We start from the raw sequence: 20627 nt of genomic DNA on the forward strand, positions 1-20627 counted from the left end.
ACTTAAAGAAATTGTTCCCAACTATTTTTGCCTCTTCAATGCCTCTATTTTCCAACATCTTCAAATATTTCTTCCCAGAAGAAAAAAAAATCTTTCATCTCAAATAACAGGGGAATTCTTTAAAAAACAAAGCTAAGAGGCTTGTTATCCTCAACTTTTTCCCATCTAGAAATCATAAAACAGCAGAAGTAAAAGAAACCCAAGAGGTCAGTTTTACTAACTTTTCATTTTACCAATATGGAGCTCAGGAAGACCTGAGTTCAAGTCTTCCCTTGGCACTTATTTAACCTGTCTATCTTAAGGCTTTCATCTGTAAAATGGGAGTGATAATAGCACTTACCTCCTAAGGTTGTGAGGATAAAATGAAATCATATTTGTAAAATGCTTTGCAAGCCTATCTATCTATCTATCTATCTATCTATACACACACAGACATACATATATACATATATACCTATATGTATGCTAGCTATGAGGATGAGGATGATCATCGTCATGGTGATGATGATGATGAAGAAGTGACTGAGGTCACAATACTATTTTTGTGGCAGAACCAATACTTGAATCTAGGCCTCCAGACTCACAATATAGTAAGTGTGCTTTCCACTATACACATCTGCCTCTCTTTCTGCTTTATATGTATGTAAAATATCTCTCTCCTTCCTAAAATAATCATAGCTAGTATTTTAATAGGATTTTAAGGTTTGCAAAGCTTTTTTGTTTTTTTGTTTTTGTTTTTGTTTGGGAATGAGGATTAAGTGACTTGCTCAGGGTCACACAGCTAGTAAGTGTCAAGTGTCAGGCTGGATTTGAACTCAGGTCATCCTGAATCCAAGGCCAATGCTTTATCCACTGAGCCACCTAGCCGCCCCTTGCAAATCTTTTACATGCATTATCTCATTTGATCCTTCTAACAGCCCTAGGATGAAGATACTATTAGTATTCTCATTTGGCAGATGAAGAAACTGAGGCAGAGATATTAGGTTAGTGGCTTAAGGTCACAAAGCTAGTTAACTCAGAATTTCCTGACTTTAAATCCAGTGCTCTATCAACTTCACTACTTGCCCATGTATATGTGTGTATCTATGTATATAGAGAGATGCATATATAATTATATAAATATATGTATATAAATATTATATACATATATATGGCACATAGATGAAAGAAAGAAAAGAAAGAGAAAGAAAGAAATGTAGATAGATAGATGGATGGATGGATGTATGGATGGATAGATGGATAGTTTCTCTACCAGGAATTCACAAAAACCACAAAGTGTTAACAATCATGAAACAGCTAGAGTTTGGGTTGGGTTCAGGCTGATATCAAAGCTGATATTCACATTTAGTGTAATTCATTGGTCAGGTTAAGATAGGATACTTACTATACAGTGGTCATCAATATCAGTGTTTGTGGCATTAGAAATACTTCTGACTGTCCCTATAAGTATTTCAACACAACACCTCTAATATGAACCATAGATTTGATCTGTAATGTTGAGCCCCAAACATGCAGGCCCCAAATTTTCAATCAGGGGTTGCCAGAGCACTAAAAATATCCAGCATGACAATGATAGTGAAATTGAAGTTGTGTTTTGAGAACGATGAGAACAACCAAAAGCAGGTTTGTCCTCCAGATGGTCCTCTGGATTCCCATTTCTATTCAGGCTTCATTTATCCAGAAACCATAAAGGGTCCACGAATTTATCCCTTGGCACAGAGGTCACAAACCCTCCACACTGTAGAAGAGATCTTCATGAATCTCCAAGGCCTCCCAGAATTTATCTCATTCTATCAATGAATCCCTCCAATTTGGTTTGGCTGATCCTTGAATAATAGGCATGTATTACATCACCAGATCTATGTTTGCAACCTTGCCAGAATGGTAAGACGTCCCTGAACTTGTGCTGAGCTGACATAGCCTGTAAAAACTTAGGGTTAGGGGGCAACTAGGTGGAACAGTGGATAAAGCACTGGCCCTGGATTCAGGAGGACCTGAGTTCAAATTTGACCTCAGACACTTGACACTTACTAGCTGTGTGACCTTGGGCAAGCCACTTATTTGGAACAAGAAAAAGAGTGAATACCACCTTCTTCTCATTTAGAACTCTTCAATACTCCATACAGTGTAGCGGAGAGTGGGCTTATCTTTGACTTAGGAAGACAAGAGGCTCAGATATAATTTCTTTCTTTCATTTTTTTTTTTTTTAGTGAGGCAATTGGGGTTAAGTGACTTGCCCAGGGTCACACAGCTAGTAAGTGTTGTCTGAGGCCGGATTTGAACTCAGGTCCTCCTGACACCAGGGCCAGTGCTCTATCCACTGTGCCACCTAGATGACACTCAGATATAATTTCTAACATTTACTCCCTGGGTGACCTTGGGCAAGTTGTGAGACTCAGATGTATATAATAGTGTATATAATGAATTTTGTAAAACTTAAAACAACTATCACAAATGTCAATTATAAGTAAAATCAGGAAAAGCATAGGGATCTTTTGTGTTCTTTTCTAGATGGGAATCTCTAGTCCTTTTCACCCCAAACACTTTTGCTCCAAAAAATAGTCATAGTCTTAGAATATATCAAGATTTCTTTCTTCCTAAAAATTATTTTTTCACCCCAGTTGTCAAGTTTCCCATTAAATTTCATTATTTGAGATCAGTTAATTACTCAGAAGGAAAAGGGGAGCTATTTATTACCAAATTGTTTTTCTCATACTCCCATTAATATTTACTTTCATAATAGATTCCAGTCATTTATTTGAATCTCAAATGATATTGTTTGACTGAGGAGAAGCTATTAAGTAATTTAGATCCAAATGTTCAAAACATCCCACACATCAAAATTATTTTTAAAAATGTATATATGGTATTGAATAACTCCCTGCAATTGTAGAGACAGAAGTACACTATCTTGATCTCAAGAACAAGAAAATGAAACTGACCTTGGACACAGGTGAATTGATGGTTTGGGATTTAATGCCTGGAGTGGGTAAAGTCTGCAAGCAAACAAAAGCTGGAGAAGAATAAGCTGAATTCACTAGCCCATTCGTAAGTGAAGGCCTTATTTAGAATACAAATGGTTACAGGCACACAAAAGTACTAATAGAAACAAATTCTCACATCTGAGGATTCATTCCATAAACAGTGTTGAGAATCTACAACCTAATCGTCATTTCATCAACAAGCATTTTGCATGTACCTACTATATGCTGAGTATCCATGCCAGGGTTACAAGGGGATAGAAAGAAAGGCAAAAACTAGCCACTCCTTGAAGGACCTCATATCATCTTAGTTATATTCTACCAGCAGTAGAAGTTTAGGTTTTTCTAACCACTTTTTCCCAGGTATTACAATATATTTGAAAATATGATTGACTGCAGCCATAACCTTTTTGATACCCTTGTCAAATCATAAATGCTCTTTGGTGAGATGGTGGAAAAAGTCCGTATTTTCAACAGAAGAGCTACATTTGAAACCCTTTTCTGGCATTTATTATCTGTGTGCCCTTTATTTCCCTGTGGTAAAATAAGGGAGTTAGAATAAATGGCCTCTAATGTTTCACACGGCTCTATATTTGATAAAGAAATCAAATTTGAGTGTCATCTAGGTGGTGCAGTGTATAGAGCACCGGCCCTGGATTCAGAAGGACCTGAGTTCAAATCCAGCCTCAGAGACTTGACACTTACTAGCTGTGTGACCCTGGGCAAGTCACTTAACCCCAAATGCCTCACCAAAAAAAAAAAAAAAGGAAGAAGAAAAAAAGAAATAATATTTGATAAAGAAAAATATATGCACAGAAAACGATATCAAGTTTGCTAAGGTCACATGGTAATTTAAATTACACAATCAATTGATCAATAGAGACTGAGTGCTTATTATGTGCATGGTCCTAAACTCCATATAATCACCAAGTATGCATTCATATAGTACCTACACTGTGCCAGTGGACACTGGAGGTATAAAGACTGAAAAAAAAAAACACTCCTTGCTTTCAATGAGTTTACATTCTATTGGAGAAAAGAACGTGCACATATGTAAGTAGATAGAATAATGAAATAGTGATCAAAGGTGAGAGAAGACACCAGCAGCTGGGGGGATCATATAGGAAGTGGCCTTTTATCATGAGCTTTAAAGGAAACAAGGAATTATGTGAGTCAGAGGAAATGAGGAAGGGCATTCCAGGGATGAGGTACAGCTTTTGAAAAAGCAAAAAAATGGAAAAATGAAAGGTCATCTTTTTCCTGAAGGTTGATGTTCCTGGACTATAGAGCAATAATATATAACAAAGCTAGAAAAGTCGATTTGAGTCAGTTTTTGAAGGGCTTTAAATGGCAACCAAAGGAGTTTTCTTTGATCCTACAGATAATGACTCACTGGAGTTTATGGAACAGAGATGTGACACAGTTAGATCTGTGAATTAGGATGCCACTTTGGCAGTGGTGTGCAGGCTTTTAGACAAAAAAGAAACTTCAGGCAAAAAGGCCAATTAGGATACTATTTCAATAGTAAAGGTGATAGATAGGTGATAAGGATTGGAAGTAGGGCAACAGCCATCTGAGTAGAATACAGAGGATTTAGGGGCAGCTAGGTGGTACAGTGATAGAGCACTGGCCCTGAATTCAGGAGGACCTGAGTTCAAATCCAGCCTCAGACACGTGACACTTACTAGTTGTGTGACCCTGGGCAAGTCACTTAACCCCAATTGCCTCACCAAAAATAATAATAATAATAATAATAATAATAATAATAATAATAATAATAATACAGAGGATTTAGTAACTGATTGGATATGTGGGATAAAGGAGAAAGAAGATCTGAAGATGATTCCAACATTGTGAAGTTGGGTTACTGGTAGGATAGTATAATCCTCAGCAAAAAAGGGAGAAATTTGTAAGAGTTGTAGGTTTTGGGGGAAAGATAATGAATTCTGTTTTGGACTTGGAGTTATAGGATATTCAGTTTGAGATATACAATAGGCAAGGGGGCAGCTAGGTGGCACAATGGATAAAGCACCAGCCCTGGATTCAGGAGGAATTCAATTCAAATCTGCCCGCAGACACTTGACACTTACCAGCCATGTGATCCTCAGCAAAGTCACTTAATGCTCATTGCCCTGCCAAAAAAAAAAAGTCACAGAAGAGATGTGCGATGGCTATATACATCTGAGCATCATCTGCATTGAGATAATGAAATAATGAAAGTAGATGAAATCACTAGAAGAGTATAGAGAGAGAGGAGAGAAGAGTGCTTAGGACAGAGCCTTGATATACCCCTACATTAGGGGATGTGACATAGACGATGACACAACAAAAGAGATGGAGAAGGAACAAACAGAGAGGTAGAAAACGAATCAATTCATCCACAGGCATTTATTTAGTGCCTACATTATAACCAAGAGAGCAAGGTCACAGAAATCCAGAGAGGAGAGAATATCTAGGAGGAGGTGGTGCTCAGCTATGTTTAATGCTGCAGAGCATTCAGGAAGGATTAGAATTGAGAAAAGACTATTGGGTTTTGGCAACTAAGAATTCTTTGGTAACTTTAAAGAAAATAGTTTTGTTTGAGAAAGGAGGTCACAAAACAGATGGTAAAGAGTTGAGGAGAGAGAGAAAGGAGAGGAAGGAAGGGAAGGCAAAGGATTTCGACAGGTTTTTTAAAAGTATAAGACAGACTGGTCTTGCCCTTAGGAAACACTGCCCAGATGGGAATAAGACATGCATAAAGAAATATGGGGCATCTAGGTGGCACAATGGATAGATCACAGGGCCCAGAGTCAGGAAGACCTGAGTTCAAATCTGACCTCAGACACTTAGCTGTGTGACCTGGGCAAGTCACTTCAGCCTGTTTGCCTCAGTTTCCTTATCTGGAAAATGAGCTGGAAAAGGAAATGGAAAACCATTCCAGTGTCTTTGCCCAAAAAAACAACCCAAATAGGGTCATGAGGAGTCATACATAACTGAAAATTCAGTGAGAAAGAAAGGTAACTAAACATTTAAACAGTGTTATAATGTAGAAACACCCAGTGAGGAAAAAAAGGGGGCAGCTAGGTGGCACAGTGGATAAAGCACTGGCTCAGGATTCCTGAGTTCAAATCTGGCCTCAGACACCTGACACTTACTAGCTGTGTGACCCTGGGCAAGTCACTTAACCCTCATTGCCCAAGTACCCTGTGAGATTGGGACAGGCAAGAATTAAAGGAGAAGCAAATGAGCACATTTTTGATACATATGGGCAATAGAGGCTCCATGGAAGAAGTGGAAATTGGATATTGAAGGTGAAAAATAAAAGGGAAATGGTATAAGCAAAGGCAGAGGGTCAAAACAAAAGTGTAAGGCATGACTAGGAAAATAGTGCGACCAGGAATAGAAACAAGTTGTTTTCCTTCCAGTGTGGTACAAAATCTATTAAACAATGTTATTCCAATATCATTAACCAAAGTGGACACACTGTGCCCAGTGCAAATATCATACAGGATAACCCTTTAGAAAACATCTGTCTCTGGAAAAGTGTAGAAGCGTTTCAATATTGGGGCCCACATTAAGCATCATCCTTTAAGGACCCCACCATTTGAACCAGAATCCCAATGATGTTGCTTCTTCCTCCTAGGGAAGGAAACAAAAATCAGTATGTACAGAGATGGGGAAAAAGGCACTCTGGGTTGATCTTCAGAACACATGAGTTTAAATCCTGGTTTTGCTGTTTACTAACTGTGTGACTTTAGATAAGTCATTTAACTTCTCTAGCTCCAGTTTACTCAATATAAAGTGAGGATGTTAGCAACATCTTCTGAGTTCCCTTCCAGATTTAATTTTGAGAGCACTATGGGCTGTTGGGTTTTTTTTTTGCCAGTTTTCAACAAACAAATATAATTCATTTGCCCTGAAGAAGCACACTACTGTGAGATTAAATGTGTAATTATTGCCATAGACACACAGAACAAAAATTGGGGGAATCAAAAATCTTTATCTACAACCTCCTTTACTAATGTGTACATGAGACTTCTATAAACATTCCCTTTCTGGGTTGCCAGTTCCCATAAAACTCCTGTCTCTCCTCCTTGCCTTCCATAAAAGTTCAGTAGCTGAAGGCCCTTGGTCATTTATCTTTTAGCTGCAATCTAATTTCTTTGGGGCTCTTACCCTGAGTGATTTAAAGATGTGTTTAAAAATCCTTTCAGCAAGCCATGACTATATATTCTTCATAAGGCTCATTTACATGCTTATTTTTTGCTTTCGCTTCCCATTTTGTTTTGTCACTTGATATACTTTTCCCAAAAATGGTGAACATGTTTTTATTCCATCTGCTTCTTGGAATCATTGCCAGCCTTGTACCTGAATCCTGTTTTCATCTGGAAGGGACTGGCCTAGGCATATATCTTAGGTACTCCATTTTGGGAACAAAAAGTGTTAAAACTCAGTGGTCTGCACCTCCAAGTGAAACTGTAGGCCTCGCCATGGAAAGGAGTATTGGGAGTAAGCTAGATGTCTAACTTAAATAGAAAAAGGCAAAGATATTTGTCATGTGTAACCATAAGAAAGAAGCAGTTTCCTTTCAGGAGTATCCACTGTTGATAGGCTCCCACTGACAGGCAGTTTGATGGAAACAAGTAAGACCAACACAGACCATGATTTCTGAGTTTCATGTGCTACCCAACATAACCCAAGACTACCTGGCTTCCACCTTTATTCACAGGAAGTGGATAGGCTTAATTCCCTCTCTTGACCTAGGAGATGAGGGGCTCAGGACTCATGGGCCTTTTCCTTCTTTATTACATTTAGATGACCTTTTTAGCTTTTATTTCAGTCCACTAATCTTCATCCTAAGTGAAGTTAACTGTGCTCAGACATTTCCCCCATTAATATCATCATAGAACATATTAATGGAGGACTTCTGTAAATAATCTTTCTCAGGTGGAATGAATGTTTTATTCCAAAATAACACCACCTCCCCTCTTAATTATTGCAGGTTAAGTGCTATAAAGTTTTTCTTAACAGCCCTCAAAGCTCTGAACAATACCACAAGATTAGGTGTTTTCTCCAGCGAAGATATGGGATGGAATGGTATGGAATAGGATGAGATGGGATGGGGTCAGATGGAATAGAAAGGGGTGGGAAAAGATAGAATAGGAATATTTGGTGCTCAAAACTCCCATTACCACCTAGAACATTGAAGCAGAGAGTATATCTTGTCTCACACCATTTCTCTAGCTCTATACTATTTTCATTTTTGTTGTCTACAAGAGATGGAAAATGAAAGTGGAGTCACTTTCAACTGATGTTAATATTAGGTCATATCCTGAAATAAATCTGGAATTAACATCCACAGTGAGATCAAGATTGTAAAACTCTCCCCAAGCAGTCTTGACCATATTTAGTGAATAAGGAAATAGAGATGCTTATACTTCAGTGAAGTCATTTCTTAGTCTTTTAAAGCAGGCTGCGTCTAAGAGGGATCTGGGTAGAAACTCCTCCCTTGCAAAGGAATGCCTTCCAGGACTCATACTTTCATACAAGCAACTGCTTTAGCTGAAAATGTGGCAACTGTCCCTCATAGAGTTTCTTTTCCCAGGGTTCCAGAGTGAGAGTGACCATAATCCCCAGCATTTTCTTATTTCCCTTTTGCAGAGGAATATGATGATAAGCAGCCTCTGACCAGCAAAGAGGAAGAGGAACGGCGCATTGCAGAAATGGGGCGCCCAATCCTTGGAGAACACACGAAACTTGAAGTCATCATTGAAGAGTCCTATGAGTTCAAGGTACACTTGCTACCACAGCCACGTCAAAGCCAAATCCCTATCCCCACCCCCACCCCCAGGCTTTTGTCTCATCAGGCTTTCTGGAAGTCTCCTGGCCAAGATCACTGGCCATGTTACCCAAATTGCAAGCAACAGCAGTGTAAATAGTCAAACAGAACCTTGAGTACTTACTGCCTCATGAATTCAAGATGGACTTGCAAGAATACTGGGAATATGATGTTAGTGGAGAGGGGATAAAGCAAAACTAAATCCAAGCCCGTGACTTGAAAAGCAAAGCTATCTTATCAAACATTCTAAAGGCTCTAAGGTGATTTTATATAACAGGATTTTGAGGGAAGATTCAAATATGGAGGTAAAGATGGAATCTAAGAGATTATTCTCTACACAGGGATTCAGAGTTAATATGAAAAAAATGTGTCAGAGAAAAGTAGACATATTATTAAAGATGAGAAGATGATTTTTCTTTTATCTCATTCATCCATTAGCTTTGGCTATCTCTGCCCATGACATTGCTTTCATCTACCCTTTCCTCCTTTTTTAAGGCCATTTTAGGAACTGAGCAACATCAGTAGAATGGCAGCATAGTTCTTTTAACAACATTATTGAGATCAAGTCTCTCAAGGTGTTCAAAACACACAGAATCTGTAGAGACCCTATCATATAAAAGGCATGATATTTGTTGCTATGAGATACAGAGAGAAATAAGATGTAATCCCTGTCCTCTAGTAGCTTACAAGGGCAAACCTTCCCCCTTGAGGCTTATAAGGGAAATTAGACAAGGATCTTGATTAATTATAAAAAGTTACAATCTGGCAAGTACATAGAAAAGATCAAAAGAGCAAGAGATTACTTCTGAACAGAGGGATCAGAGAAGACTCATGGGCAATTGGGGTACATGGTAGAATAGAAAGAATTTAAGGGAAGAGGTTTTTTTTAAGGGACAGGCAATACTATAAGCAAAGGTATGGAGATAAGCAAAAACAGGATGAATTCAGGGAATGAAGAGCAGCCTATTTTGGCTACAGCATGGGTTTCACAAAAGGGAGCCATGTCATATAAGGCTGGAAAATTGCAGGGGAACCAGATGGTGAAGGGTCTTGAATGTCAAGCTAAGAAGTAGACAATGGGGAACCCTTGAAGGCTTTTGAGAAGGAAGCATCTGAGGGTAATTGTTTGGACAATGGATTAAAATAGGAAGACTAGAGAAAGGAATAGAAGTTAAAGAGCTTTTTATAATATCCCAGAGAGGGGTCTGAGTTATGGACAATTCTCTCCAGAAATAATACTTTTAGGTAACAAGTCTCTTAAAGACCTTGTTCAGATATTCCAGAATCTTATCAGAGAATCGAATCTGCACAACACTGTGCTCTATCTGCTGTCTTCTGCTGTGTCCTGAGGCAGGGCACAGATGCATTAACACTCCCCTTACTCAGGGTGAGCCGTTCTAATCACCAAGGAGGCCCCTACAGAATATAGCTGGCACCCCTTTTTAACAGTGTCCAAACCTATGGTGTAAGGGACTTGGCAATAATCACCAATTTACCTCCATATGTCCCCCTCCCACATGGCCATGGGGTATATATGCCAATTGAATCCCAGGAATAGCCCTAAGTATCATAAAGTTCCTGGATATAAATATGCAAACTAAGCTCTAATAATAACTGCCCTGAATTGCACACATTTTTAAAAGTTTCCTTTCTCTCAAGACTGCTCTTTGAACAATACTTATTACAAGGGGAGCCAAAGTCCAACTATCAGACCTTTTCTGCACCCTAGCAGCCCTCTGCTAACCAAACTGATTTGGCTTCAGCCTATAGACTGAGACTTCTTTTTTTTTTTTTTTCTGGGTTGATGTTTTATTTTCTTTTTTTTTTAATTTTCTTTCCTTTTATTTTTTTTATGTATAAGGTATTTTATTTTTTCCATTACATGTAAAGATAGTTCTCAACTTTTGTTTATACAAGCTTTACAATTTCAGATTTTTCTCCCTCCCTCCCCTTCCTCCCCCCTCCCCTAGACAGCAGGTAATCTGATATAGGTTATATCTATATATCTCTATACATATAGATATAGATATAGATACACACACATATATATATACACATAATAACATTAATCCTATTTCTGCATTAATCCTGTTACAAGAGAAAAAATCAGAGCAGTGATGCAAAACCTCAAAATAGAAAAAAAAAAAACAGCACCCCAAACAAAAGAAATAGTATGGTTCAATCAGCATCTATACTCCACAGTTCTTTTTTTTTCTTGGATTTGGAGATCCTCTTCCATCATGAGTTCCCTGGAACTCTTCTGTACCATTGCATTGGTGAGAAGAATATAGTCCATCACAGTAGGTCAACACTCAATGTTGATGATACTGTGTACAATGTTCTTCTGGTTCTGCTCATCTCACTCATCATCAGCTCACGTAAAGACCCTCCAGGTTTCTCTGAACTCCTCCTGCTCATCATTTCTTACAGCACAATAGTATTCCATTGTATTCATATACCACAACTTGTCCAGCCATTCCCCAATTGATGGGCACCCCCAGACTGAGACTTCTTAACCTTCTTTGTAGCATAGACCCTTTTGGCAGTCTGATGGAGCCCTGTGGCCCCTTCTCAGAATAAGATGTTTAACTGCACAAAATCAAACTTACAAGATTCCAAAGGATTTCAAAGTTCTGAGACTCCAGGTTAAGAACCCCATAGAGAGAAGCTTTGTCCAGACCACTCTGATGTGTCCATTGGATCTGATAAGCAACAGGCTCAGTCCTATAACATAGTAGATGGAGATTTGACTTGATAGTAGTCTAAATGCCATAGTTGTTTGTGGAGAGATGAATGAGTCCCATACAGAATAAACTGGTACTTATCCCTTGAACTTGTGATTGCCAGTAGTGAAAGCTCTTATTGTTACTCTTGATAATATTACTCAGAGCTAGGGAATCCACTCACAGACTAACCAAATCTCTTTTCTCCGGCCTGTCGAGCTACTTTTAGAAAGCCTTTTTATATATTGTGTTTTCTAGAGATAGATAATAATAATAATAACCTACATTTTAGTACTGTTCAGTAGAACAAGTCTTTCTTTATTAGGTGCCTACTGTATGCAAAGCACAGTACTATGGTTTGGAGACACAAAAAACGAACGGGGAAAAAGTATCTTCTCAGGGAACTTATGTTCTACCTGGGGGGACAGGGTGATAAACTATGCAAAAAAAGATAAGTAAATACAAGATAATTTGAGGACAGAGAGGACACTAATAACTAGGGTAACAAGAAAAAACTTCTTGTAGAAGAGAAGGCCTGAACTAGGATTTTAAGAGACAAAGATGAGGAAAAGAATGCATTCAGGCTTGAGGGAAAGTCTATGTAAAGACTCCGAGACAGGAGAATGAGTCCCAAATTCAGGAGACTGCTTCAAGTTTCAATATAGATGATATGTTCCCACTTGCTCATCACCATTGGGACATTGGCTCTTGGTCAAGAATTCTGCCTTTTTACATGAAGCATCTATTCACCACTATGCCTTCCGGGTTCCCCTTATTTTATGACATCTTAGGCCTCCCCAGGTAGCTCTTACATAGTCAACATGATGTTAAAACTGGTACATTTTTGAACTAAGTCAAAGTTGTGTGTGTGTTTGTGCTTCTTTGCAATGAGTGGGCTTTGGAGGACATGCTGACAGTAAGTTTGGTGGATGGGTAGACTAGTTGAAGTAGTTGAGCCGGGAAAGGCTGCCCCGCTGTGCTAAGAATGCCTGCTCTCTCACGATAGTCTGTGTAATCCAAAGTCTTGTATGTAGATTACCCGCTTTCTTAGTTGAAGATTGCTTGGCTGCTGCTGTTGACAAAATTGACCTTTTGAAAACCAGAGAGTGTTAATTGTACAGAACTAAGTGTGACGCATGTCTCAAAAATTAAGGGGCATGAAACCTATTGGTGGTAAAAAAAACAAACAAACAAACAAAATGATGGAAATGAAAGAAAAAATTGACTTCAAAAAAGAAGTTTTTTAGAGGAAATATAAGGGTATAGTTCAACAACAATAAGGTTAATAAAATGGGAGGTAAAAAATAAAGCTCCATTTGATGTGGATTGCACAGTAATCTTTATGTTCTCCTACTGCTCTTCATTACAGAATAAAAAGAAATTCTTTAGATCTATAATTTCAACCAACTCTGGCCTCTTATAAGATCTCTATTACTGAGCAGAACACACTATTCCATCAGTTGCAGGCAACAGAATGGTGATGGAACAATAGACAACACAAAGTTGACAAAGCATCCCCAATCCCATTCAGTGTGAATGGATGAAGTTTTTCAGTGTTTATTATGATAATCACTGAGGCCATTCTTAATGTTTCCATCTGTCATTAGGCAGTGGAGTGTTCTCATCCTGGGTGCCTGGAACAGTTTTCCATTTGTGTACATTATTGAACCAGGAGCTGTGCTTGTATACAGAATCACAATGGCATTTAAAGTCAACGCTCTTGTTCTGAGCCTGACATCTGCTCCCCCTTACATAACTCTGGACTTTTAAAGCCAGCATGGTCTTGGATTTCCTCAGGCCCTAACCAGCCCGGTAGTTAATTACCTCATTCTTTTCCACCTTTCTAGAGTACTGTCGACAAACTTATTAAGAAGACGAACCTAGCTCTTGTGGTTGGGACGAACAGCTGGAGAGAACAGTTCATCGAAGCTATCACTGTCAGTGCTGGTAAGTCCTAGCCTCTGCATGTAATCAAATTAGCAGGGCCCATCTCTGAGCTCAGTGTCAGCATGCTGACCAGCTTGCCCACAACTGCCTTCTCTATAGGAAAACCAATGAGATGTAAAAGGTATATGTAGCATGTGTTTCCTTTTACTGAACACATTAAGACTGTCTGCCTACATGAAACAAATGTTTTCAGACTTCTACTATAGTATGTTCTTCTTTCCTTTTCAATATTACCTTTTTGTGTAAATGTTTTTGTTTTTTTGTGGGGCAATGAGAGTTAAGTGACTTGTCCAGGGTCACACAGCTAGTAAGTGTCAAGTGTCCAAGGCCAGATTTGAACTCAGGTCCTCCTGAATCCAGGGCTGAGTGCTTTATCCACTGCCCCACCTAGCTGTGTAAATGTTAAAGTCAATGTGGTATGATGGAAATAGCAATGGATAAAGGAACCTCAGTTCTGGTCCCAGGGGCTCTATCATTAACTAATTTTATACCTTCAGACATTTCACTTAACTTATCTTAAACTTACTTTCTTTATATTATAATGTAAGGGGGATCTACAGAATCGAGTGTTGGAGAAGAGTCTAAAAAATTAAGGGCTGTGAGGGGCAGCTAGGTGGCGCAGTGGATGGAGCCCCGGGCCTGGAATCAGGAGAACCTGAGTTCAAATCCGGCCTCAGACACTAAACACTTACTAGCTGTGTGACCCTGGGCAGGTCACTTAACCCCAATTGCCTCACCAAAAAAAAAAAAAAAAAATTAAGGGCTGTGAAGCTCCTTTGATCTATAGCTAGAAAAATTATTAGATGATCTGCTAAGTCCCATTAGTTCCAAATTTCTGTGGTCTTCACCTATAGTTTAAAAAATATGTTCATGGGGCTGTATATGAAAAAGTACCTTGCCCAAAGGCATAAGATGACAATGGAAATTTCAAAAGGACAATAAGGATGACAAGGAAATAGCACTAAGACATTATACCAATAACTACCCATACTGTGTTATTCTCTGCCAAACCTTTGTTTTTCCTGACAAAGATAAATAGATTTCTTGCTAGCAAGGTGGGATGTAGAATCTGGAGGGGAAGGGGAAGTTACCTAGATATAGTATTTGCTACATATCGATGAGATTCAGTCAACAAGAATTTGTTAAGTATTTACTATATGACTGCCACAGTGTTAAGCTCTGGGGAAAGAAAAAAAAAGTACCTGACCTCAAGATGTTTATATTCTAATGGGAGAGACAACGTACAAACAACAATATAAAGACAAGATGTGTGTATGTATATATGTACATATATATACTATATGTACTACATATACGTATACACATGCACATACATATATACATACACATATACATAATCTGATACATAAAGGGGGCCTACTAAATTTGCCTTGCCTACTGAAAATAGGTATCATATGCTCAATAATGAATCCTAAAACAGTCCTGCACATTCTTCAAATGTGTCAATACAGTTACTCATGTACAGAATATTGCTTATTACAAAACACTCTTAAAAAAACCCTAAGTGCTGTAGGCAAAAAAGGATGGATGAGATTTTTTTCAGTTTATTATTAGTGCTGTTCATAATGCTTTTCATTTCTTTCACTTCCTCCACTTAAGTATGCCATGAGATTTTATGAATTTTAAATGGTAGTGACCATTCAAAGGAAATGCATTAGCAAACCTCAACAATTCTTTGCTCTGAAGCAAGGGGATTGAAAAAGATAGGTCAGGGTTTTCCTTTATATACAATATTACTATGGCTCCATAATTCTAACTAATGCCTGACCCCACCCTTACCTCCAAGCAATGAGGTGTGACTTGCTCTGCTGTTTTTCACAGAGAAACAGACAGATGACTTATTTAAGTAGTCACAGAGAGAATCTGTGACAAATCTACTAGTCTAAGACATATCTCAGGCTTGCTTTTGTCAGTAACTCCAAATATATTGTGAATTCATGATGTAGAGTTTAAATATCAAGTAAGCCACATATCTCTGTCAGTTGCCCACCAAACTGTGGTATCATAGGTTGGGGCTGAAAGGGAACTTAGGGATCATTTAGTCCAACCTTTTAATTTTTATACTAGAAGAAACTGAGGCCACCTTCAGAATTGAAATGACTTTGCAAAGGTCATACATACATGGAGGGTATAAATGAATAAACTGAAAATTTGTCTTCTGACTCCAAATCCAGTGTTCTTTATACCAGGTTTGCTGTGAGTCAGTGTGTGTGTGTGTGTGTGTGTGTGTGTGTGTGTGTGTGTGTGTGTGTGTGAGAGACCCTGAGTGATTCACTTTAGCCCATGGGCCCCAGCTTCTTCATTCATAAAGTGAGTGGACACAGACTAGACATTCTCCAAGGTCCCTGAAAATTCTGATCTATGATGACCATAAATAATCCTTTGCTGTTTTGAATGATGACTAAGATGAGAGATTCATTTAGTATTTTAACTACATTATGGATGCAGAGTATAATCAGGTTTATTTTTAAATACATCTGTAAGCGATTTTCTAATATCAGACTTGTCATACTCATGCTATGATTACGTAAATGAGCCACCTCTGTCCCTTTGTTTCTTTATATGTGATAAGAGAAGAGTGCCCTGAACTGATAAAATCACAGATCTATATTTGGTGTGTACATGTGCATGTGTAGATAATTTAACATCTACAAACACAAATACAATATATATGTATTTTATATAGCATGTTCCAATAGGCAGTACAAAAACCTATATTTGTGCATATATACGCACATATAGGAATATGTTAAATTGCCCATATGTGCATATTCATATGTATATGTGTGCATGTAAACATGTGTAGTAGGTATATACAAATATACACCCACATATATATATATATATGTAGTATATTTGCGTGTGAAATTTTCAGTTTAGAAATTCCATCTATTCATCTAGATCAGCTGCTAATCTGTAATTTAGGGTTTTAATTGCCTGAGACCCTGAAAGGTTAAGGGACTTGATGATGGTTTTGCTGTTCAGTTACTCAATTGTGCCTGACTCCTTGAGACCCCATTATGGGGTTTTCTTGGCAAAGATACTGGAGTGGTTTGCCATTTCCTTCTCCAGTGGATTAAGGAAGACAGAGCTTGAGTGACTTGACAAGGATCACACAACTAGGGAATATCTGAAGCCAGATTTGAACTCAGGTCTTCCTGACTCCCAGTCCAGTGCTCTATCCACTGAGCTGGGGAGGCCAGCTGCCTCCATGCTGACCATGGTTATACAGCCATTATCAGAGGAAGGGCTTGAACCTATATCTTCTTGTATCCTTCTATCTGTTATACCTGACTGATCTTCATATCATTAGTTCATCAATCTATTCACTTCATGTGCTGACTTCTTTATATTAACAAGACACTATTAACCCACCTTCAGTGTTGCACGCACCTTGAATTCATACTTGCCATAGTTTGGATGAGTTTACATGGAGCAATCCACAGTCTCTCTCTTTGACCATCATCTGTGATACATAGTGAGCTATGGCATGCATTTTATGAGATAGTTGGCTGAAGAAAAGAATATGATAGAAGGAACTGAAGTTAATAAGTGATCAGAGCATGGTGTCAATGTGGCCAAGAACATGTGGCCAAACCCAACAAATGAAATCTATGGCATGGCCCAAGAGGGCCGCCTAATCCATGGGTAAGAAAACTTTTTACTATGGCTAATGTATTGTGCAATAATGGCCAATTGATAAGCCTTTCCTTTAACCATTTTACCACCTACAAATTGGGACCAATGCCCATACAGAGGCCTTTGAAGAAGATGTCATTAAGTGAAAAATTATGCTATCTTATGACTCAATGTAAGAATCAAACCTGGAGGAAGAAGACTTCAAGTTTAGAAACTGAGGAGCTTCCTAACCTTAGGCAAGTCTCTATGAACCTGTTTTCTCTTCTAAAAAAAGGGGTTGGATTAGATTAACTCTTAGGTCCCTTCAAGCTCCATAGTAATGATCCTATGACTTCCTTTACTCAACAAACATCTAGTCATCATCTGTGTATGTAGGCAGTCCTCCATGTGAAACTTTGAGAGCCATGCAAAAAATAGGGAGAACAGCACTTAAAGTTAGAAAGTTCTGGGTTCAAGTTCTGGCTCTGGCATATCCTGTGTTTTGATCCTGGGTAAGAATCTTAACTTCTGAGTGCCCCCAGACAATTCTCTTTTTTTTGGTGGGGCGAAGGGGGTTAAGTGACTTGCCCAGGGTCACACAGCTAGTAAGTGTCAAGTGTCTGAGGCCATATTTGAATTCAGGTACTCCTGAATCCAGGGCTGGTGCTTTATCCACTGCGCCACCTAGCTGCCCCCGACAATTCTCAAAGATCTGATCTACATTGAAGGGTTTGCTCACAAGGAGTTCCTTGTACTAATGAAATCACAATTCAGAACCTATCCTCCCAAAAAACAGAGTGAATTATAATTGTTTGTACCATACATATGCATTTATACATATTTATTTGTATATATAGTGCTTCAAGATTTACAAAGCATTAAGATTTTACAAAATATTCTACTCACAATATCCCTATGATGTAGATAATACAAATATTTTTCTACATATTTGACAGATAAGACAGTGGCACAGTGTATAGAGTGGTAGGCCTGGATTCAGGAAGACCTGAGTTCAAGTCCAGCCTCAGACACTTATTAGCAGTATGACCCTGGTCAAACAGAGGATAAGAGCCATTGAACCTTCTGTTTGTCTCAATTTCCTCATCTGTAAAATGGGGTTAATAACAGTACCTACTTCCCAGGGTTGTTGTGAGGATCAAATGAGATAATAATTTTAAAGAACTTAGAACTTGCCCTGGCACATAATAATCTCTACATAAATGTTAGTCGTCATCATCATCCGTGATCACGTAGCTAATAAGTGTCAATGACTAGATTCTCACCCAGGGCTTGCCTGACTCTAAGTCCAGAATTCTTTCACTCCACCATCCTAACACACAAGTAAAAATAGATATCTTCCAGCAAAGCAAAATAAATTGTTATATCCCATGACCTTGATAGCTTAGACTTAACTGTAACAAATCATTCAGGTGCAATTGTATGTGGGAAGCAATTTTATGATACTTACTCTGTGGGTGGGCCCCATCCAGGCCCCCTTGGGTTGTGAGTGGGAGAATGGGTCTGTGACCTCATGTGTGTTCTATTCCCCTAAATGTTCAAGTGACTGCTTGGAAGTAGACTTGGATCCACAAAAATACACCATAATTTTTCCAGACTCCTGGTACATTTGAATTAATATACTATTTGGAGGCCTATAAAATTTCAAGAAAACAAATCTATTTTGTAGACATTGAATTTCATGAAAAAGCAGTTACCAAATTCAATATTGGTCACTGTGATGAAATTTAAGTAGCTGCAAAAATGGGAATGTTCTTATGGTGGTTTAATGGACAATGAAATTGGTATAATTTGCTGAAAAAACAAAATCTTACCAAGAGTCATGGATTTAAGTTTTATTGTTGATTTTCAGGCATTGTAAAAGGGCTTGGTTTATTTTAAAATAATAAAGGGTAGTTATAGCTTTTTATTTTCAATTTCTGGCAGTTCAGTGGCTTAGGCAAACCTAAGAGTATAGGCCTTCCCAGGAAATGCTAAACAATTATTAAAAATGTACTCAGGAGTTGTTGTTTGTCCTTCATTCTCAAAGAGGACCATGATATCCAGAGATGATGTCATGACTTACAGTGAATTGGATTTAAATGCGGGGGGTGCAAAGTCACCAACTTTATTCTCTCCTCCAGAGTCATCTGGATCCAGTGGTAAGATATACATTATGATGACTGAAGATGGCCCCAGGTGTTTGAAGCAATCGGGGTTAAGTGACTTGCCCAGGGTAATACAGCTAGTAAGTGCCAAGTGTCTGAGGCTGGATTTGAACTCACACCCTCCTAATTCCAGTGCCAGTGCTCTATCCACTGTGCCACCTAGCTGCTTCTTATTCATAAGTATATATTATGGGTTTCTTCACTAGTTTCTGGATGACCTGGTTCTATCACTCTCTAGCTGTGTGGCCCCAAATGTACGACATAAAGGTGATAGACTAATTAAATGACCTAAAGTCCTCTTTCTTCCTAATACACTATGATTCTTTGGCTCTTCTGATTTATTTCCACCTATTGCATGTACTATGGTTTCATTTTAATAATAATATCTTATATATACAAAGTACATTGTTCACAACATCTCTGTGAGGAGAGACATAGTAAATATTATTATCCCCATTGTGCAGATGAGCAAACCAAGACTTAAATAACAATGTCATATTTACGTAGTGCTATAGAGGTTTTAAAAAGAGCTATTCATATATCAGCTCATTTGTTCCTCCCAACAAGCCTGTGAGATATGTGATGTAAATTTTTTTTGGTTTTTGGTGTTTTTTTCCCCCCATGACACTAGGAGGGATACTGGAAATTTGTGTCTGTTCCCACGGAGCAATCAGGCTGTCAATCAAACATTCATGTCACCTGTCCTGCTCACTCACCACCAGAAACAGCTCTGGGGTAAATCTGACTCTCAGAAATCTTGTTGCTTCTCTCCCTTAAACTCCACTGAGTGGGGCAGCTAGGTGGCACAGTGGATAGAACACTGACCCTGGAGTCAGGAGGACCTGAGTTCAAATTTGGCCTCAGATACTTTCTAGCTGTGTGACCTGGGCAAGTCACTTAACTCCACTTGCCTTATTGAGGGCCATCTCCAGTCATCCTGATGTATATTTTATCACTAGACCCAGACAGATGGCTCTGGAGGAGAGAGTGAGGTTGGTGACCTTGTACAGCCCTGCCTCACTTAAATCCAATTCACTGCAAGTTATGACATCACCTCCCAATGTCCTGGTCCTCTTTGAGAATGAAGGACAAACAATAATAACCTTTTGCTGAGTGGAAATGTTTCCCATTGGTCTAGGGCTTAACAAAATTATGACATGGAGTTGCATCCTACTAGGAAAATAAAGTTTCCTAATTCATTTACTTTTTATTCAAGAACATTGTGATAAGCCTTTGATACCAGGGTTCTTAATCATTTTCGTGTCAGATTCCTTTGGCAATAAACAAATGCATTAAACAAAAATACATAGGATTATAAAAGAAACCAATTATATTGAAATTCAGTTATCAA

At 38.5% G+C, this 20627-nt stretch overlaps 1 protein-coding gene across 7 annotated transcripts in view; it reads left to right on the forward strand.

The window, feature by feature from the left end:
- Window positions 1-20627, forward strand: part of SLC8A1 (solute carrier family 8 member A1) — a 519883-nt gene that overhangs the window by 450561 nt on the left and 48695 nt on the right. For all 7 annotated transcript variants that reach the window (XM_043983113.1, XM_043983112.1, XM_043983115.1 and 4 more), the window contains 2 exons: window positions 8625-8755; window positions 13373-13472. In XM_043983113.1, coding sequence (XP_043839048.1) covers window positions 8625-8755; window positions 13373-13472 — 231 coding nt within the window. The remainder of the gene's footprint in view (window positions 1-8624; window positions 8756-13372; window positions 13473-20627) is intronic.

This window comes from Dromiciops gliroides, chromosome 2 (assembly GCF_019393635.1).
Source record: "Dromiciops gliroides isolate mDroGli1 chromosome 2, mDroGli1.pri, whole genome shotgun sequence".
Taxonomy (NCBI): Eukaryota; Metazoa; Chordata; class Mammalia; order Microbiotheria; family Microbiotheriidae; genus Dromiciops; species Dromiciops gliroides.